Source organism: Aquarana catesbeiana, linkage group LG08 (assembly GCF_042186555.1).
Source record: "Aquarana catesbeiana isolate 2022-GZ linkage group LG08, ASM4218655v1, whole genome shotgun sequence".
NCBI lineage: Eukaryota > Metazoa > Chordata > Amphibia > Anura > Ranidae > Aquarana > Aquarana catesbeiana.
Window position 1 is genome coordinate 29,945,814 of NC_133331.1, and position 22,499 is coordinate 29,968,312.

Below are 22,499 nucleotides of genomic sequence, written 5' to 3' on the forward strand. Positions count from 1 at the left end.
AATATAAATTTTGCTATTGTCACACAACTGGGTGGGGTCAGGGCGCAGTGCTCTGCGCCCCCGAGCCCACCCTTTTCTTTTAAGCCAATCACAGCCTCGGGCTCTAATCATGTGCTTAAAAAAAATAAATAAAAAAAACCCCATTGAAATCCATGCGTCCAGCTCCCTGCATGTAGATTAGGGTCCGGGCGCATGAATTGGGGGGGGCGGCGCCCCTGATGGAGCGGCCCCCACTGGTTGTACTGCAGCTTAGTTTAAACATTTTTATACTAACGGCATCCAAACAAATGTTGGCTAAGGTTTAGATGTCGGCTATCCCAGCTGTTCCACAAGTAAAAAGGAAGATGTGGAACCTAGTGAAAGAGCAATTAGCAGTGATACTCCATGACGCTATGCTTGAAGCCCAACTCCTGCTTGTTTTGTCCAGGGGAGAGTAGAAAGCCTATACTCGCCTGATCCTCCATTTTAATCGTCGAACATGATCCCTCATGATCCAGGGGTGAACTGTTCCTGACATCCTTGCGTCCAGAGCAGGGCTATGGGCTTGATGACCCCAGGAACAGTCCACCGCACACAACCGCTAGACTGAGGAGGGGGGCAGGAGCTGAAGGAACCGGTCTTGTGCAAGAAACTTTGGAGAATCAGGTAAGTATATCTCCAGTCTCCTATACAAAAATGAGCAATTAAAGTGGTTTTAAAGGCAAAAGGTTTTTTACCATAATGCATTAAGCTAAAAAACCTTTTGGGTGCAGCTCCCCCCCCCTCCCCCAGTCCCGCTTTATACTTAGCTGAGCCACATCTTGATCCTGCGACGTGCATAAGAGCAGCAGCTCTCCCGGTTATCGGTCTCCTCATTGGCTCACACAGCAGTGGGAGCCGTTGGCTGTCAAACACAGCCAGTGAGCCAATAAGGAGAGAGCAGGGGGCCATTCACAGGAGAGCGGCTCGGGACCGAGCCTGCTTGAGTGCCCCCATAGCAAGCGGCTTGCTGTTGGGGGAGGGGGGATTGGCTGGGGGAACGAGCCAGGACTGACGGTGGGGGACCCAGAAAGTAGAGGATCAGGGCTGCTCTGCAAAACCATTGCACAGAGCAGGTAAGTATAACATGTTAATAATTTAAAAAAACATTTTTGAACCTTTAAAACCACCTTAACCCGTGCCCTGATTTGGTTGTTATTGTAATGTTATTACTAATTTTCCATACCTCTGCATTGTGCTTCTTATACTTTTAAAAATCCATCAAAAACTATTGTGAAAAGAATATTTCAACCGTAGGCAGTTACGTTTTTTTTGTCACCTTTTCTGAGAAAAATTACTGCCGAACTTTTGCCTGATTTTCGTATTGTGTGTACGCAACTTTTGACAGCCAATTCTGAATTTTCAAACGAAAAACACAGAAGGGTCAAACTCCAAATTTTTTCTCGTATGGGAACAGGACGAACGATTTCCGTTTTAATGTGTACCGTTTTTCGTACAAGAAAAATCAGAGAAGAAAGACTGCGCATGATCAGAAACAATGAACCACAAAAAAAAAGCCTGATGCCGCGTACACACGATCGGAATTTCGGCCCGCAAAAGACCGATGAGAGTTTTCCGTTGGAAAATGCGACCGTGTGTATGCTCCATCGGTCTTTTGCTGGCGGAATTCCAGCCAGCAAAAGATGGAGAGACATGCTCTCAATTTTTCGGTCGGGAAAAGTTCCTGTCCGAAAATGCGATCGTCTGTGGCAATTTCGACGTGCAAAATCCCTACGCATGCTCGGAAACAATTCGAAGCTCGGAAGCATTGAACTTCATTTTCTCGGCTCGTCGTAGTGTTGTACGTCACCGCGTTCTTGACGGTCGTGATTTCAGAGAACTTTTGCATGACCGTGTATATGCAATGCAAACTTGAGCGGAATCCCGTCGGAAAAGCCGTCGTATCTTTTTGCGTCGAAATCCGCTCGTGTGTACGTGGCATAAGTCGTACGAGATTTTTTGCAAGAATTTTCTTTCTAATTTGCTGTGAAACAAGGTAAATCGCATGATCGTTCACCCGATTTTCTTATAGTGTGTACCCCACTTAACACTTGACGTCCCATTTTTACTAGCCAGGTCAGTAAATTACTGGCCAGGTGGCAACCCTTTGCGCAGTCAGTCCCCTCTGCCTTTTTATGTTTCCAATCCCTTAATTGCAGAGAAAAAAAAGGGGGCCTTTTGGATTCTGCAGTGGAGTGCTCCGAATCGCCTTCTGATTTTAGTGCTTGAAAAGAACCCGTCAGAATAAAAATTTGGAGGCTATCAATGCTTACTTGTATTTAAAGGAGCAAGTTCTGGGATTGTCATTTTAAATCCTTGCTTTACTACTTAGTAATTTGCTGATCTAAAACAGGTGCTGTACTTACCTAGTAAGAGAACCTGTCACTGTGCCCTGAATGGTAAAAGTGACAGGTCCTCTTTAACCTCTTGACGACCAGCCGCCGTCATTATACTGCGGTAGGTTGGCTCGTTCCCGCAAATCGCCGTAGCTGTAAGTCAGCTCGGGAACTCGCTTTTGTGGGCCGCCGGTGACGCGCGTTCCCATTGGCTAGCGGGGGGAGCCAATCTGTGGGTCCGGCGGACTCTATGTCTGCCGGCCACCCACGACCGTTCCCCGCAGTGACAGAACGGGGATCTGCCTGTGTAAACAAGGAAAATCTCCGTTCTGACAGGGGAGATCACACATTTCCCCATACAGTTAGAAAACACACCCAGGGATCACATTTAACCCCTTTATCGCCCCTGATGTTAACCCCTTCCCTGCCAGTGTCATTAGTACAATGTCAGTGCATATTTTTAGCACTGATCACTGTAAAAATGTCACTGGTTCCCAAAAAAAGTGTCAAAAATGTCAGTTAGGTGTCCTATCTGTCCGCCACGATGTCGCAGCCCCGCTAAAAATCACTGATCACCACCATTTATTTTTTTTTTAGAAGCCAGTGGAGTGCAAAACGCACCTAAAAACTTCCACCTGGTGCCAAAAAAAGTGCACACACATAAAGAGTGAAACACAAAAACGTGCAACGGGTGTTACACTGATCCTCGCACTAGGGAAGGACCTTACCCTGATCCCCCGGGGCGTTAGGCTCCAGACAGGGACTGAGGTACTTTACTTGGGTCCTTCTAGCCGAAACCAGACAGACCCCCGTCCTCTGGAAGGTCTGCCGAAACAGACCCACCCAAGTACTAGGTGGGACTCCCCCCGAAGACCCCATGAGAGAGGGCGAACCAAGCCAAAGGGCCCATTATCCACCCCCTCCTAAGACTTTCAGAGTAGGCCCGAGGACCCACACCCTACTCATCACACAGTGACAAACGTGTATACACATCAAACAAAAAAATACAAAAAAGTGACAAACACGGGGATGAATAAAAAGAAAGTGGGGAGAAGGAAGGTGGGGAGAAGGAAGGTGGGAGAGTGAAAAGTGACCATTATTTAATGCAATGGCCGGGATCACCACCATTATTAGTAAAAAAAAAAAAATAAAAAAATAATAAAAAATTCCATAAATCTATCCCCTATTTTGTAGATGCGATAACTTTTGCGCAAACCAATCTACGCTTGTTGAGATTTTTTTTTTTTTAATCTGTAGAAGAATACATATCAGCCTAAACTGATGAATAAATTAGTTTTTTTACATTTCATAGCAGAAATTAAAACATTTTGTGTGTTTTTTTTTTTTTTTTTTTTTTTTTTTAATTATCGCGCTTTTTTTTTTTTTTTATAGCTCAAAAAATAAAAACCACAGAAGTGATCAAATACCACTAAAAACAAAGCTCTATTTGTGGGGAAAAAAAGGACTTCAATTGTGTTTGGGTACAGCGTCGCACAACGGCGCAATTGTCAAGTTAAAGCGGTGCAGTGCCACGTCGCAAAAAAATGGCCTGGTCAGGAAGGGGGCAAATCCTTCCAGGGCTGAAGTGGTTAAAGTATCTTACAGTTTGCCTAACACGATAAGTTGAATGCAACCACATCTAGTTTTGTGCAATGTGTAGATTGTACCTGACACAATAAGGTCCATAAAGTTCTATGAGGCTGCAGTGATGGTCGGGACCATATTGTATTTCCGCCCCATTTACGATGTACCGTTCCCTGTGTTCAGCCGGGATGGGAGGGCCCTTGTTTGGGAGGATTTTACTGTTACATGGAAGAACAGATGTTGTTTCGGTCTCATCCTCCTCGTCACACCCGCTGCTCACTGTTCTGAGAAGGTCGCATACTCATTTATTAGGTATAATTGGTCCCTCATCTACGTTGCTCACCTGCATCATTACCCTCCGAGTGCGCCACGCTTCGCTGGCATATTAGTGGCGTACTTTGGGACCTCGTTATCTCTTTATCCAAATGGCCTCATTTAAAAGAGAAAAGCTCATGTTATGAAGGGCAATTACACATTAAGTGTTATGTATAATTTTCATCTGTCTGATGTCTGGAGATACAAGCCACAGGGCTGTATTTAACCTCGGAATGTGGAGCACAACCTGCTGCAAGGGCCGCGCCGCCGCGCTGTGATTTCCCACTCTGCCCAAGTGTAGACTTTTCCCAATTTCCAACTCTTCTGCACCTTGGAAACAATCGTCTGATGATCTGCCTCAAACCCAAGTCCAATGCCCCGTACACATGATAGGATTTTCCGACAACAAATGTTGGATGTGAGCTTGTTGTCGGAAAGTCCGACCGTGTGTAGGTTCCATCGAACATTTGTTGGCGGAATTTCCGCCAACAAATGTTTGAGAGCTGGTTCTCAAATTTTCCGACAACAAAACTTTGTTGTCGGAAATTCCGATCGTGTGTACACAAGTCCGACGCACAAAAGTTCCACGCATGCTCGGAATCCAGCACAAGGAGCCGCACTGGCTATTGAATTTCATTTTTCTCGGGTCATCGTATGTGTTGTACGTCACTGCGTTCTTGACGTTCGTAATTTCCGACAACATTTGTGTGACCGTGTGTATCCAAGACAAGTTTGAGCCAACATCGGTCGGAAAAAAAATCCACGGTTTTGTTGTCGGAAAATCCTATAGTGTGTACAGGGCATAAGGCTACTTTCACACTGGGGCGGACGGGCGTCGTTTTAGCGGCGCTTTTCGGCGGGATGCTTTGCCGCTATTCGGCCGCTGCAGCGGCGCTTTGCTGGCGGTTTGGTGGCGCTGCCCCATTGATTTCAGTGGGCAGGGGCTCTGTAGGAGTGGTGTATATATGTATGCAAAGATGCTGCTTGCAGGATTTTTTTTACCGTCCTGCCGGCGCACTGCTCCAGTGTGAAAGCACTTGGGGCTTTCACACTGGAGAGACAGGTGAGGCTTTTTACAGGCGCTATGCAGGCGCTATTTTTAGCACTGTAGCGCCTGTAAAGCGCCTCATTGTGAAAGTTATTTACACTTGCTTCAGCTTCAACACACATTAAAGCGGAGTTCCGCTTAAAAAAAATAAAAGTCAGCAGCTACAAATACTGCAGCTGCTGACTTTTAATAATCAGACACTTACCTGTCCCAGGGTCCAGCGATGCGGGCGTACGAAGCCCCGCTCGTCTCCCCCTCCTCTCTGCGGTGCCAGCATTCACAACCGGGCACGCACTGTGCATGCGCGAGTAGCGCGGTGTGACTGGCCGGGCAATCATCTGGGACCTGTGACGTGTCCCAGATGATTGTCGAGAGGGAGGGGGGTGAGGTTAACTGACGTCCGGCACCGCTGTGCCCCTGGGAGGAAGTGGGAGCTGGAACCTTCTAAAAAGAGGGTATCCGCCCCCCCCCCCCCCAAAAAAAAAATGACATACCAAATGTGGCATGTCAGGGGGTTACCTTCCCTTAAAGCGGTGGAACTCCGCTAACACTTGCCTCAAAACAAGACCTTGAACACTCTTTGTTAACGCTTGAGAGGCACTTTACAGGCGCTATTTTCAGCACAAAGACACCTGAAAAGCGTCCCAGTGTGAAAGGGGTCTTAATGCATTTTCTACATTTTAAGGTAAAAAACCTTCAGTATGCAGCTCCCCCCACCCCCATTACTTACCTGAGCCCGTTCCCAATCCAGCGATGTGCATGAGAGCAGAGGCTCTCTTGGCTCTTTCCCTCCTCATTGGCTCAGACACAGCAGCGGGAGCCATTGGCTCCAGTTGCTATCAATTACAGCCAGTGAGGAGGGGGCAGGGCCAAGCCGAAAGACATGAGACACAAAGATCTGGCTCGGGAGCGAGCACGTATGAGTTCCCTTATAACAAGCAGCTTGCTATGGGGGGAATTCGTGGGGGGGGGGGGGGGGGGCTAGGAGCGCCAGCAGGGAACCCGAGAAGACAAAGATTGGGGCTGCTCTGTGCAAAACCATTGCATAGAGCAGGTAAGTATATATGTTTGGTTTTTTTGGGGTTTTTTTTTTTTTAAATATGAACATTTAACTATCACTCTAAAGCCTCGTACACACGATCGGATTTTCGGCAGGGAATTTGTGTGACTGCCTAAAACCTGACCATTAGTACGCTCCATCAGACAATTGTTGGCCAACTTTCCGCCAACAAATGTTGGATGGCAGGCAAGTAAATTTTCGGCGGACAACTGTCTGTTGTCAGATTTTCCCATCGCGTGTACACAAGTCCTTCATACAAAAGTCCAAAGTACAAACACGCATGTTCGGAATCCGTGCTCACCAAACGCGACATTAGCAGAAGGTGCCCAAAGGGTGGCGCTCAAGACCTGAAATTCCACGTAGTACGTCACTACGTTCGTGTTTGTTGGCCATCAGTTGTGTACCGTTTGTATGCAAGACAAGTTCACGGCACACACCCTTTGGACAAAAGTCTGGCGCTTTGTCTGCGGAAAATCCGATCGTGTGTACCAGGCTTTAGTTACAGTCCCTTGCTCTACGGGCCGACTCCTCTGAAACTTACAGATTTCCTCAGTCCCATGGACTCTCCTAATTGTATACACCGCTCCTAAAGTGCCCCGCCAAAACGCTGGCAAAGCGGCGCTTTGCGGGCACTTTTAACTCTTTTTCGGCCGAAAAGCGACGCAAAAACGTTGACGCCCGCCCCCAGTGTGAAAGTGCTCTTTCAGTCTGAAGGACAAGGAACCCCTCCAACGTGGAGTGCAGTCTCTGGAGTAGAGCACCTCGGTAGAGTTGCCACCTCATCCCTTTAAACCCGAACACCTTTGAATTACACAAGTTCTGAGGCTAATTAAATGCAGATAAGGCACCAAGTGAGTTTAATTACCACCTTAATCAGCCACAGAACCTGTGTAATTAATATGTGTTCGGGTTTAAAGGGATGAGGTGGCAACCCTACACCTCGGTCTCCTAGCAGGATCACACACCTGCCTTCAAACGGGAGCACACTGCCCTCTTGGCTGGAGCTCTGGGCCTTGTCCGAGCCTTCATTATAAGGACTGTGTGCACCTGGAAACACACCCTGCTCGTCTTCCACAAGTCCTGGTCACTAGGTTGGAAGTTTCTTCCCTCCCAAAGCACTCTGAAATCTCCAAACTACAGAGCCCAATCAGGAATATCAAAATCCATTCCCCAGATATACAAGATATTACACTTGTTTAGTCCAGGGGTGGTGGAGGGGGTGAATTGAAGAGGAATGCCTAATTCCTTGGCCCTGTGGCAGCTGGCCCACTGGTCTTCTTAACTCCCACATTGGAATGTGAGCAGGTCCCAGTGGTGGAACTACCAAGGTTGTAAAGGTCACACTTGCCACTGTGCCTTGGTGTTCCGCCACAGTGGGGGGCTCGGTCCGCACGGCTGAGACCCCAAAGTCGTGCGACTTGCTTTTTGTGATTTAACATGGCAGTCTGTGGCACTCAAATCGCACCAAAGTTGCAGAAAAGTAGTGCAGAATTTGTTGCTGCGACTGCATTAATTAGCAGGGTGGATTTGATTTAAATCATAATTTAAATCATGATTTAAATCACTAGTAAAAAGGCTTGATTTAAATCATCATTTATAAAGAGCACCTGTCATCTCTGTCCCACAGGGGCTCCTCCTCTGACCCGCTGTTGACATTCACTTTAATGGGACGGCTGGTGATGCGGCAGTGACACAACAAGGTGAGGGACGTGGCGGCAGCAGGTAATTAGATGCCCGCTAACAGGCGCTGCCATGATGGATCTGAAATGACAGGTTCTCTTTAAATGTAAGGACTTATTCTTGCTGGTAGTTAGAATCTTTAATATTAGCAAACAAAATGAAAGTTTCCTGTTAAAGTGGAGTTCCACCCAAAAGTGGAACTTCCACTCATCAGATTCCTCCCCCCCTCCGGTGACACAGTTGGCACCTTTCAGGGGGGAGGGGGGTACAGATACCTGTATATTACAGGTATCTGTACTCACTTCCGGCATAGATAGCCGCAGAATCTGCGGTTATTTACGCCACTTCCTGCTCCCTCCCCGCTGCCTGCTGGGAAACACACGGGTCCCAGAGGCAGCAGGGACCATCCGTATTGCGCTGCGCGACTCGCGCATGCGCAGTAGGGAACCGGGGCTTCACTTCCTGATTCCCTTACCGAAGATGGAGGCGGCAGCACCCGAGGACGGAGAGACGCTTCGGCCTCGGGTGCCGACATCGCGGGCGCCCTGGACAGGTAAGTGTCCATGTTTTAAAAGTCAGCAGCTGCAGTATTTGTAGCTGCTGACTTTTAAAAAAAAAAATTTCGGCGGCGCTCCGCTTTAAGAATAATAAACTGTCAGGTTAGTAAAATAGTAATATCGGAACCGATTCAATCATACAGTTTGTAGTGTACATAGATTTGCACAACAATGGGATAAAGGAATATTCCTGAACTTTGTTTTATCTCATAATGGATAGTAAATAAATAAATGTAGTGCTTATTTACTATCCATTTTGAAATTAGTGTGGTGTACCACTTGGAATGTTTAGCAGCTTTGCACGTTTATTATTATGTTATCTTATTTAAACATCACAATATTTTTTACTTGCGGCGCTGATTGTTTCATCTTATAATTTGTTTTATCTCATGGTTACTGTGAAATAGTGTGAATGCATCAATGCAGTGCATGTTATCTCAGCTTGCAGAGCTTGGATTCATTGAATGAGTTTACCAAAAATGTAAATATTGCAGAATATACAGCCTTATGATACATAACTAAGCTCCATTTCATGCTGAATAAACTAAATTATTAATGTATCTTAAATAGAAATCCATCTTTAGATTTTTGCTCTAAAAGCATTTTATTAAAAGAAATTTGATAAATAAAAATCAAAAAAATCTATTTAAATTAAAAAATCAGATTTAAATAAAAAAAAAATCATATTTATTTATTTTTTAAATCATTGATTTATTTCCACCCTGTTAATTACAATGGCACCCATTGAAATGAATGTGTTTTGAATTGTCATGCGATTTTATCGGGAGATTTACTAAAGCCAGTGCAGTTGTGCTTCACCACAAGACAATGCTTCCAGATATTGGCGTTTAGGTAGGACATTTCACTAAAGACAATGGTGATGTTGCTGTCCCAGGGGGGGAATCTGTGCGGCTTTCTAATTGGCACATAGCTGGACAGAATTTTTTTTTTAACATTTCTTCATAAATTTTAGGATTCGGCAGGCTGGCCTGAAGTTGCGCTTTTGCACAAATGAATCGCAGGCCACACGGAGTCAGTTTGTCCGCAAACTGCAGAAATTTGGCTTCAGCATCTCTGAAGAAGAGGTTACTGCTCCTGGCCCTGCAGCAAAAAGGCTGATGCAAGAACGGGGACTGAGGCCACATTTGCTGGTCCATGAAGGTAATATACTTCTCTATCTTGAAAAAAGCTTTACAAGCACACATTTGCTGTCCGAAATGTTAGATAGTAAGGATCTGGCCACCAGATGTTTTTTTTTAATTTACCTTGGGATGGACAGCTAGGCGGCGGGCAGACCCCCTCCCCCCCTCTTCTTCGCCGCCTGTGTGAAAGAGCCCTTAGAGAGAGGCCAAAGAGAAAGTCTGTCCTTATCAACATACAACGCAAGAAGCCCAGCCTCTAAGCCTTGTTAGGACAGACAGTGTTCCAATCTAGTTATAACTGATAATGAAGATCTGCTTGCACAGAGCTGACAGGGTTAATAACTGCCGAGTCACTTTATAAACAAAGAGAGCTACCTAGGATTTTCCTTGCTGAAGGGACCAGAATCGATTCATTTAAAAAGGGTAAGCTGCAGTGGTGTCGGGAGGGGGGGGACTGGGAGGGGCTGGAGCCCCGAATGGCTCCCCGAAAAGCCCCGGGTCTCAGGCATGCACAGCTGTATTAGTAGCCCCCAGCGCCGCAGAGCGGGGACCGATCTGATCCCGAGCGCCGCCGAGTGCGGCCGAGTCACATAGCAGGTCCCGCCTTCTGGAGCCTTTAGCGCCTATGATGGACGTCCCACTGGTCCAATGCCGGGACTGCGGGATGTGTGACATCCATCATAGGCGCTGCAGGCTCCAGAAGGCAGGAATTACCATGTGGCCGCCACGCTGTGAGATCGGCACTCAGGTGGGCGGCTCTCCTCTCCTCCTCTGGCTGCCTGCTGTGATGATGGGCGCAACCGCACACCACGGCTGATCTGCTGCAGGACACATGATGTCTGTCTCCTGGTCAGGTAGGTCAGCGTGTGTCACTACCGTCAGTGTATGTATGTCAGGTAGGTAGGTCCGTGTATGTCAGGTAGGTAGGTCAGTGTATGTCAAGTAGGTCAGTGTGTGTCAGGTAGGTAGGTCAGTGTGTGTCAGGTAGGTAGGTCAGTCTGTGTCAGGTAGGTAGGTCAGTGTGTCAGGCAGGTGAGTTTAGTGGTCAGCATTGATGGGCACTGGTAAGCCAGGCAGCAACCAGCAAGTGAGCTTACCCCCCCCCCCCCCCACAACTCCACCCAGCCAAAAAAACTTGCGCCAATACCACCGCCGCTCCCACCGAAACCCGCCCCGGCCTTGGACTTCGGGCTGAAGTCCCTTGTCTTTTTGCCACCTAGCAACTCCCCTGGTAAGCTGCAATTATTAAATATTTTATTTTTAGGTTATTCTATGTGAATGGGAACATGTAACAAATATAAAGTAGGTGTTATCCCAATTTGGCTGCAAAAGTGGAAATGTACTTTCCACTTTGCTTTAATGTGATTGTAAAGTCTCGTTTTAAATAAATAACAAACCAATTGCACAGGGCAGCCCTGATCCTCCTCTTCTCAGGTCCCTCTTCGCTGCTCCTGGCCCCTCCCTCCTGTTGAGTGCCCCCACAGCCAGCAGCTTGCTATGGGGGCACCTGAGCTGTGTCACAGCTCCGTGAGTCTATTCAGACACGAAGCCCCGCCCCTCTCTCCCCTGATTGGCTTAACTGACTGTGATTGACAGCCGCGGGAGCCAATGGTGCCACTGCTGTGTCTCAGCCAATCAGGAGGAGAGTCCCGGACAGCTTACACTTGTGGACATCGCTGGACAGAGATGGTGCTCAGGTAAGTAATTACGGGGTGCTGGGGAGGCTGCTACACACAAGGTTTTTTATCTTATTGCGTAGAATGTATTAAGATAGTAAAGGCAGAAGGTTTTCAACTCCTTTAAACTTTACAGTGCCTTGAAAAAGTATTCACACCCCTTGAAATGTTCCACATTTTGTCATGTTACAACCAAAAACATAAATGTCTTTTATTGGGATTTTAGGTGATAGATCCACACAAAGTGGCACATAATTGTGAAGTGGAAGGAAAATGATAAATGGTTTTCAAAATTGTTTACAAATAAATATGTGAAAAGTGTGGCGTGCATTTGTATTCAGCCCCCTTTTCTCTGATACCCCTAACTAAAATCTAGTGGAACCAATTGCCTTCAAAAGTCGCCTAATTAGTAAATATAGTCCACCTGTGTGTAATTTAATCTCAGTATTAATACAGCTGTTCTGTTAAGCCCCCAGAGGTTTGTTAGAGAACTTTAGTAAACAAACAGCCCAAGGAACACACCAGACAGGTCAGGGATAAAGTTGTGGAGAAGTTTAAAGCAGGGTTAGGTTATAAAAAAATATCCCAAGCTTTGAACATCTCACGGAGCTCTGTTCAATCCATCATCGGAAAATGGAAAGAATATGGCACAACTGCAAACCTACCAAGACATGGCCGTCCACCTAAACTGACTGGCCGGGCAAGAAGAACATTCATCAGAGAAGAGCCAAGAGGCCCATGGTAACTCTACAGAGATCCACAACTCAGGTGGGAGAATCTGTCCACAGGACAACTATTATGCCCCGTACACACACGATCGGAAATTCCGCCAGCAAAAGTCCGATGAGAGCTTTTGGTCGGAAAATGCGATCAGGTGTATGCTCCATCGAACTTTTGCTGGTGGAATTTCGGCCAGCAAAAGATTGATAGCATGTTCTCAATTTTTCGGTCGGAAAAAGTTCAGATCGGAAATTCCGATTGTCTGTACAAATTCCGACACGCAAAATTCCTACGCATGCTCGGAAACAATTCGACGCATGCTCGGAAGCATTGAACTTAATTTTCTCGGCTCGTCGTAGTGTTGTACGTCACCGCGTTCTTGATGGTCGAAAGTTTAGAGAGCTTTTGTGTGACTGTGTGTATGCAAGGCAAGCTTGAGCATAATTCCGTCGGAAAAACCATCCAAGTTTTTTCCGACGGAAAATCCGCTTGTGTGTACAGGCCATAAGTCCTGCACTCCACAAATCTGGCCTTTATTGAAGAGTGGCAAGAAGAAACCCATTGGTGAAAGAAAGCCATATGAATTCCCTTTTGCAGTTTGCGAGAAGCCATGTGGGGGACACAGCAAACATGTAAACTAACACTGCACATTACCCTGAACACACCATCCCCACCGTGAAACATGGTGGTGGTAGCATCATATTGTGGGGATGCTTTTCTTCAGCAGGGACAGGGAAGCCGGTCAGAGTTGATGGGAAGATGGATGGCGCCAAATATGGGGCAATCTTAGAAGAAAACCTGTTAGAGTCTGCAAAAGACTTGAGACTGGGGCGGAGGTTCACCATCCAGCAGGACAACGACCCTAAACATACAGCTAAAGCTACAATGGAATGGTTTAGATCAAACCATATTCATGTGTTGGAATGGCCCAGTCAAAGTCCAGAACTAAATCCACTTGAAAATCTGTGGCAAGACTTGAAAATTGCTGTTCACAGACGCTCTCCATCCAATCTGACAGAGCTGGAGATATTTTGCAAAGAAGAATGGGCAGAAATGTCCTCTCTAGATGTGCAAAGCTGGTAGAGACATCCCCAAAAAGACTTGCAGCTGTAATTGCAGTGAAAGGCGGTTCTACAAAGTATTGACTCAGGGGGGCTGAATACAAATGTACCCCACACTTTTCACATATTTATTTGTAAAAAAAATTGAAAACCATTTATCATTTTCCTTCCACTTCACAATTATGGGCCACTTTGTGTTGGTCTATCACATAAAATCCCAATAAAATACATTTACATTATTGGTTGTAACGTGACGAAATGTGGAAAATTTCAAGGGGTATGAATACTTTTTCAAAGCACTGTAATTTAACAGTTGTATGTGACACATCTGTGCATCTATGGGTGCTTTAGCTGTGACTTTCTTCCTTCTCGCAGATCTCCTCTCGGAGTTTGACTCCATTGATAAGTCGGAGCCCAACTGTGTTGTGATCGGAGATGCAGCTGAAAACTTTTCCTATCAGAATGTGAATGAAGCATTTAATGTGCTGATTGGCCTAAAGAAAGCGATTCTCATCTCTCTGGGAAAAGGGTGAGTGCTTTTGTGTTTTTTACCTTTTCACAGTTGTAGGACATTTTATTACATATACTCACACAAAGAGCATTTCTAAAAATTTGCAGCGCATCACTTGTACCAAGAACAATCTTCAACTGTATCAAGCAGAGATGGGGCCCTTTCACTCAAGTGTGTCATTTTTTTTTTTTTTCAGACAGATCCAGACTGAACCAAATGTATGTCTATTGATGGGCAGATGTAAACAGACCCACGTCTGTTTTCATCCGCTTACATCCAAGTCAATACAACATAATAAAGCATGGATCCATCCTGCCTTGTATCACCGGTTCAGGCTGGTGGTGGGGGTGTAATGGTGTGGGGGAGATATTTTCTTGGCACACTTTGGGCCCCTTAGTACCAATTGAGCATCGATTAAACGCCACGGCCCACCTGAGTATTGTTGCTGACCATGTCCATCCCTTTATGACTACAGTGTCCTCATCTTCTGATGGCTCCTTCCAGCAGGATAATGCACCATGTCACAAAGCTCCAATCATCTCACCACTGGACAATGAGGTTACTGTACTCCAATGGCCTCCACACCAATCTCTGAGGAATGTTTCCAACACCTTGTTGAATCTATGGCATGAAGAATGAAGGCAGTTCTGAAGGCAAAAGCGGGTCCAACCCGGTGCTAGCAAGGTGTACCTAATAAAGTGTCTAGTGAGTGTATGTTGACAGTGTGTCAGAAACCATGAAATCAGGCAGAGACAGAGGTACAGTTAAATCACACTTGTTTAATAATAAAAGTAAAAAGAACAAAGGTAGTCAAAACATAGCCAGAGTTCAGGAACCGGAATGGATAGTCAGCCAAGCCAGAAGTCAGGGATCAATGTAGTGGAACAGCAAGCAGGATCTGGAGCCAGAAGGGATCTCGGCAAAGCAAGTCTTGAACAGGATCACAGGAGAGCGTCTTAGTTTCTGTGATGTGACCGAAGGCAGAGATCCTCTGGACTGGACGGCTTAACGAGCAGGAAATCATCAACAGCTGAGTAACTGTGGAGAGATAGGAGCTGGCAATTAGCCGACAGCTGAGCGGCCAGCTCAGAGAAGGAAGGGCTGAGCCCAGCCCTGACACAGTGTTAGGTCAGCCAGCAATAGATCGAAATTCGGTGCACCTATGGGCAGGCCGAGTGAACCCAAAACGATTTAGAGATTGACTTGGGTAAGACCAGCATGTCGGATTTGTAGCATGTGTTTTTTGCCGCGATGACGAATGACGGTGTTGATGACGGTATAGAGCATAAACTTTGGCCTGCCTTAGACTGACAGCACTGTGCAAATCAAAAGGGCCATCATCTGATTTGGCTCAGAACTCATCCTTCTCCAATGTGAATACCGCTGTGCAGAGAAATAAGGTTGATGTGAAAACAGATTCAGGTACTTATGCTAGTTGCATTAAAAAAATGCATCTGTATGTTTTTAATACTTAAAGTGGAAGTCCATGCAAAATCCAAAACCCCTGCATCTATAGACACCAGGGATCTAACACTAACCTCTCTATCCCTGTAAAGAAAAGATGAGTAGACATTAATTTTTTGGAAAGATCTGACCCGCCCCGATTTCCAACGCCGGAAGCTCTGCAGAGGACACAGAGGACACGGAGGACAACGGCTGTGTAATGAATGGGAAGTGACGTCACCCATAGAGTTACTATGGGGCTTCTGTTGTCCTTGGTCTCCTCTGCACCCAACTCTACAGAGAAGCCGCAGCTGACAGTTCAGCCTGGGATCCGGTCGGGTCGGGTCAGAACGGCTTCCAAAAAGGTATGTATACTCGTTTTTTCCTTTACAGGGATAGAGAGGCTAGTGTTAGATCCCTGGTGTCTATAGATGCAGGGGTTTTAAATTTGCATAGACTTCAGCTTTAACTTAAGCTAAAGCCGCGTACACACAAGCGGAATGTCCGACAGAAAAAGTCAGACGGAAGCTTTTCATCGTCTATTCTGATCGTGTGTAGGCTTCATCTGACTTTTTTTTTTTTCGAAAATTCTGACGGACCTAGAAATAGAACATGTTCTAAATATTTCCGACGGAACCAATTCCTATCAGGAAAACCGATCGTCTGTATGCTGTTCTGACGGACCAAAAACGACGCATGCTCTGAAGCAAGTACGAGACGGAAGCTACTGGCTATTGAACTTCCTTTTTCCAGTCCCGTTATAAGTGTTGTACGTCACCGCGTTCTGGACGGTCGGGCTTTGGTCGGACTTTGAGTTGACCGTGTGTAGGCAAGACCGCTTGAATGGAATTCCGTCGGACAAACCTTCGTAGTTTATTCCAACGGCAAAACCGGTCGTGTGTACAGGGCAAAAGAGTGTTTTCTGCCTAGATTTCAGCTTGAAGTCAACTTTGTACATCATTTTATGCCTTATTTTGTTACCTCCTTTTATAATTTTTTTATGTTTTGACTAAATGCTATAAGACAAGTGGCATCAATCTTTGCCTCTTTTTTCATTACAGACGTTATTATAAAGAAACTGATGGATTAAAGATAGACGTAGGTGCCTACATGAAAGCTCTGGAGGTAAGGATGCTTTTTCCTTCTCCTGCGAATATGGTTGACTCATTACAATTCAGTAATCTCTCCTCTCTCTCTTTTCACCAGTATGCCTGTGATGTCACGGCGGAGGTTGTGGGAAAACCATCGAAGAATTTTTTCATGTCTGCCCTGGATGAGATGGGAGTGAAGCCAGATGAGGTAACATGTGGCCGAATATGGGCAGATATATCGTCAAGAATAATGACAAGGAGATCTGCATCTTCCCCGGAAGGATTTACCCCCTTCCTGACCAGGCCATTTTTTGCGATACGGCACTGCATCGCTTTAACTGACAATTGCGCGGTCGTGCGATGCTGTACCCAAATAAAATTGACGTCCTTTTTTTCCCACCAATAGAGCTTTCTTTTAGTGGTATTTGATCACCTCCTGCGGTTTTTATTTTTTACGCTATAAACAAAAAAAGAGCAACAATTTTTTAAAAAAAAACCCACATTTTTTACTTTCTGCTATAAAACATTTTAAAAAAAAAAATGTAAAAAAAATACTTTATTCCTCAATTTAGGCCAATTTGTATTCTGCTGCATATTTTTGGTAAAAAAAAAATCTCAATAAGCGTATATTGATTTATGTGTGCAAAAGTTACCGCTTCTACAAAATGGGGGATAGATTTATGGCATTTTTATTATTTATTTCTTTTTGATTAGTAATGGCGGCGATCAGTGATTTTTAGCGGGACTGCGACATTGCGGCGGACAGATCGGACACCTAACTAACATTTTGGACACTTTTTTGGGAACCAGTGACTTTATTACAGTGATCAGTGCTAAAAATATGCACTGTTATTGTACTACTGACACTGGCAGGGAAGGGGTTAACATCAGGGGAAATCAAGCGGTTAACTGTGTTCCCTCACTGTGTGTGTTCTAATTGTATGGGGGATGGGCTCACTGGGACAACACACAGATCCATCTTCCTGCATAGCAAAAAGACAGGATCTGTGTGACCTCCCCTGTCAGAACAGAGATCTGCCTTGTTTACACAGGCAGATCCTCGTTCTGTCACTGCGGGGAACGATCGTGGGTGGCCGGCAGACATCGAGTCCGCGGGACCCGCTGATTGGCTCCCCCCACTGGCCAATGGGAGCGCGCACGTCTACAGATCGCCACGTGCGAGACCGACGTACACTTACGGCGAATTGCGCAGCCGAGCCAACCTGTATAACTGCGGCGGCTGGTCGACAAGTGGTTAAAACCCCTCTAGTTAGAGGAATGAAAGATTGGGTTCACTTGTAGGGAATTTTTTTTTGGCAGTGTAAAATCTTCCCTGAGCCAGGATCACCTCTGGTTGCTAAAGGCAATCGATATTGTCCCAAGGAGGTCATGATAATTCACGTTATCACAAGTGATGCTCAAAAATGGGGATCATTGGGCTGATTATGACCACCATGATTTAATAGTAGAAATATGGGATCATTCTTTTTAATTTATTATTACATTAATTTTAAATGACATTAGGAATCATTTAACCTCCCTGGCGGTATGATTATTTCAGATTTTTGCGTTTTTTTTTTTTTTTTTTCTGCATAGAAATTTGGCGTTTTATATTGTAGGTCTGTAATTCTTAGCAATAACTCACTTAGATCTGTCCACCAAGAGTCTAGTAGATATCCCGGGTATGATGAAGTTTGAAACACAAAATCATAAATTCTAATATAATAAATAAATATAAATAATTAAAAAAAATAATAATATAATAATAATAAAATACATTTCCCCACGATTCACTGTCGTTCAATTCTGCAAGTGTTCTAATTTACTATCCCGGTTTTCTAGTCTAAAGCCACTTTTGATGTAAAGGGGCACTTTTTGGTTGCTATGAACAATTTCAAGTTTCTAGGCAGAAAGAACAGTGTATATCATATAAAACTGCATGCAGGGCATTGGACAAAGCACTGGGGACAAAAGGGAAGTGAAATAATTTCATACAGTACTGTAATCTGTAAGATTACAGTACTGTATGTGTTATGATTTTTACATTTTTTTGAATTTGCCGCCAGGCTTCGCCCCCGTGCATCGCGACACTCGCAGGGAACGGAGCCTGGCACAGAGAGGCTTCGGAGGAGGACGGAGCCCGCAGACACAGCGGGGGACATTGCAGGATCCTGGGGACAAAGTAAGTAACCTGCACCGGGATCCTGAGATGTAAAGATCTTTTGGTCGGAAAATGCGATCGTGTGATCGGACTTTTGCTGGCGAAATTTCGGCCAGCAAAAGATTGAGAGCAGGTTCTCAATTTTTCGGTCGGAAGAAGTTCCGATTGGAAAATCTGATCGTCTGTACAAATTCGAACGCGCAAAATTCCTACGCATGCTCGGAAACAATTCGACGCATGCTCAGAAGTACTGAACTTTATTTTCTCGGCTCGTCGTAGTGTTGTACGTCACCGCGTTCTTGACGGTCGAAAGTTCAGAGAGCTTTTGTGTGACGGTGTGTATGCAAGGCAAGCTTGAGTGGAATTCCGTCTGAAAAACCATTCAAGTTTTTTCCAACGGAAAATCCGCTCGTGTGTACGGGGCATTAGGGAGATTTACTCTCTCTATTTGTCCTGTTTACCGTTATCATTGAAAGTGAAAGTAAAAAAAAGGGAAATCTTCCAATGGGGACGCTAGTTCTGGTGACCTGGGGGTCCCCAAGAGATTCCCTTAAAGGGGTTGTAAAGGTTCGTGTTTTTTCACCTTAATGCATCCTATGAATTAAGGTGAGCCCCAAATTTCCATTGGAGCGTCCCCGCCGTCCCTCTCTCCATGGGTTCCCGGCTCTTGATTGGATAGATTGATAGCAGCGCAGCCATTGGCTCTTGCTGCTGTCAATCAAATCCAATGACACGGGCGCCAGGGGGCGGGGCCGAGTCCTGCATTTGGCCTCTATGGACACCGAATGCTGGACTCAGGAGAGCACCCGCAAGGTAACCCCCTCGGGAGAGCGTTTCTCCAAGAGAGTTATCTAATGCGGGGAGGAGCCGCAAGAGGCCACCGCGGGACCCCAGAAATGGATGTTCGGGGCCATTCTGTGCAAAACGAGCTGCACAGTGGAGGTAAGTATAACATGTTTGTTATTTAAAAAAAATTAAAAACGATCCTTTGGTATCACTTGAAAGCAGAGTTCCACCCAAAAGTGGAACTTCAGCTTATCTGATCCACCCCCCCCCCCCCAGTGTATTTGAATGTTTTTAAAAAAATGACTTTTCCTTTTCAATCTGCAGCCGCTGTAATTTTCTGAAAATGCAATCCAATATGGCTACCTGGAGATGTTCTGTACACAAAATGTGTACTAACCACCCCCCAGAAACATCATTTCCTGCTTGTGTGATTGGCTCACCAATTTTCCCAGAAGTCTGCCTAAGATACAAGTCAGATTTCAGGCATCCCCTGCAACAAAAATGTCATTTTTGGTGAGATACTCTCAATAGGAAATCATGTCTAAAGGGATGCAGGCCCAGCAGCTTTCCTCATTAGTGCTCTGCAGGTGCACAGCTGACTGATAATTATGAAACCACTCCCATTAGACCCACTCAGCTCAGAGGAACAAACAGGGATTTCTTCAGAATAGCAAAAGATAGGAATCTGCAACAAAGGTTGTTATAATCCTTGCAATGTACATAGATCACCGGGGGGGGGGTTACTATTTAAAGTTAAAGCAACAAGGGCAGAAGATTTAATAGATGGAACGTTGAAAAAGTAGTACAGAAATCTCCCCTGATCTTCTATTGCGTTCTGACAGGGGAGACAGACCCGCCACCAGATCACTCCAGTCAATGGAAGCAGATCTGCAGTCCTACCCTACATTTGGCCCATGTGTACTAGGCTTTACTAAAAGGTCCTTAAAGAGGAACTGCAGTCTGCTCACATAATTTGTAATAAAATCATCTTTGCCGTTCTGAAGCTTCCCTCCAACCACTTTGCATATTATTTTATATATACTGTGATTCTGTACTTGCCAAATATGCTGCAGAAATCTGCCTCCATTGAGTCTGGCTGCAGCTGTGGGCAGCTGAAGCTGCTTCCTGTTCACTTCCTGGATTTACACAGACACACAGAGGCACACCTCTAGCTCTGCAGCTCTCATTGGCCCTCTTATGACTCACCCCCCCCCCCTCCCTTCCTGGCAAACGCTCACAAGAGTGAGAGAGAGAGAGAGCTGTGCATGATGTCATAAGCCTAGGCTAATGACCAGACAAGAAACAGGAAGTGGGCTGTATAAGGGATTTACTGGCAGAAAAAAAAATACTATTACTATCCAAAGTTACAGCAACAACAAGGGCAGAAGATTTAATAGATAGAACGTTGAAAAAAAAATGACTGAAGGTCCGCTTTAAATATACTCAGTATAAATGCAGTTAAGGCTGCACAATGGTAGTCTTGAACACCACTTCTATTGTCTTTCACAGGCTGTCATGATCGGGGACGATGTGGTTAATGACATTGGTGGCGCTCAGAGCTGTGGTATACGAGCAGTACTCGTGAGAACTGGAAAGTACAGGTTGGATTTTTCTGTGTGTTTGAGGACTACTACTATATATATATATAGTATGTGTGTGTATGTATGTGTGTGTATGTATGTGTGTGTATGTGTGTGTATGTATGTGTGTGTGTGTGTGTGTGTGTGTGTGTGTGTATATATATATATATATCTATCGTATTTATCGGTGTATAACACGCGCCGGCGTATAACATGCACCCCAAGTTTAGGAGGGAATTTTAACCACTTAAGGACCAGCCTCGTTTTGGATTTTAGGTGTTTACATGTTTAAAACAGGTTTTTTTGCTAGAAAATTACTTAGAACCCCCAAACATTATATATGGTTTTTTTTCGAACACCCTAGAGAATAAAATGGCGGTCATTGCAATACTTTTTTTTGCACCGTATTTGCGCATCGGTCTTATAAGCGCACTTTTTTTGGAAAAAAATTCACTTTTTTTGAATAAAAAAATAAGACAACAGTAAAGTTAGCCCAATTTTTTTTTATATTGTGAAATATAATGTTACGCCAAGTAAATTGATACCCAACATGTCACGCTTCAAAATTGCGCCCGCTCGTGGAATAGCGTCAAACTTTTACCCTTAAAAATCTCCATAGGCGACGTTTAAAAAATTCTACAGGTTGCATGTTTTGCGTTACAGAGGAGGTTTATGGCTAGAATTATTGCGCTCACTCTACCGGTCGCGGCGATACCTCACATGTGTGGTTTGACCACCGTTTTCATATGCGGGCGCTACTCACATATGCGTTCGCTTCTGCGCGCGAGCTTGTCGGGACAGGGCGCTTTAAAAATTTTTTTTTTTTTTTTTTTATTATTTATTTTACTTTATTTTATTTATTTTTTCACTGTTTTAAAAAAAAAAAAAATTTGGATCACTTTTATTCCTATTACAAGGGATGTAAACATCCCTTGTAATAGAAAAAAGCATGACAGGTCCTCTTAAATATGAGATCTGGGGTCAAAAAGTCCTCCGATCTCATATTTACACTAAAATGCAAAAAAAAAAAAAAAAAAAAAAAAAAAGTCGTTTAAAAAAATGACACAAAAAAAATTGTGCCTTTAAGAGAAGTGGGCGGAGCCGTCGTAATGACGTTGCTCCGGCCGTCACATGGTATAGACACGGGTGGGGGCCATCTTGGCCTCACTCGTCTCAGTACCTCAGCGGTGACAGGTCCCGATCTCCTCCGCCGCTACCGACGGCTCCGGTAAGCGGCGGAAGGCGCGGGAGAGCGGCGGGAGGGGGGGTGGCACCTCTCCCGCTGCCGATAACGGTGATCTCGCGGCGAACCCGCTGCAGAGACCACCGTTATCGTGTACAGAACCGCTCGCTGTAAAGATGGATACCTCGGTTGTGGCAGCAGCTGCTGCCGTTACCGAGATATCCATCTTCAAAAAAATGACGTATATATACAGTGAGCGGTCGTCAAGTTTTAAGGAAAAAACTTTTAGGAGTAAAGTTTAAGGAAGAAAAACTTACATTAAAATGCCCATCAATGCAGCGTTATTGGTGTCCATCTGCAGCCTTGTCAGTGTCAGTGCAGCCTTGCCCCAGTGTCCATTGCAGCCTTGTCAGTGCAGCTTTGCCCCAGTGCAGCCTTGTCAGTGCAGCTTTGCCCCAGTGCAGCCTTGTCAGTGCAGCCTTGCCCCAGTGTCCATTGCAGCCTTGTCAGTGCAGCTTTGCCCCAGTGCAGCCTTGTCAGTGCAGCC

The 22,499-nt window shown here is 45.2% G+C and overlaps 1 protein-coding gene and 1 long non-coding RNA gene across 2 annotated transcripts in view; one reads left to right on the forward strand and one right to left on the reverse strand.

The window, feature by feature from the left end:
- LHPP (phospholysine phosphohistidine inorganic pyrophosphate phosphatase) overlaps positions 1-22,499 on the forward strand; it is a 39,980-nt gene that overhangs the window by 16,758 nt on the left and 723 nt on the right. The window contains exons 2-6 of the mRNA XM_073595654.1: positions 9,572-9,759; positions 13,573-13,726; positions 16,213-16,276; positions 16,358-16,450; positions 20,699-20,790. Coding sequence (XP_073451755.1) covers positions 9,572-9,759; positions 13,573-13,726; positions 16,213-16,276; positions 16,358-16,450; positions 20,699-20,790 — 591 coding nt within the window. The remainder of the gene's footprint in view (positions 1-9,571; positions 9,760-13,572; positions 13,727-16,212; positions 16,277-16,357; positions 16,451-20,698; positions 20,791-22,499) is intronic.
- Positions 14,468-22,499, reverse strand: part of LOC141105670 (uncharacterized) — a 40,901-nt gene continuing 32,869 nt past the window's right edge. The window contains exon 2 of the long non-coding RNA XR_012235626.1: positions 14,468-15,091. This is a non-coding gene — a long non-coding RNA (uncharacterized lncRNA). The remainder of the gene's footprint in view (positions 15,092-22,499) is intronic.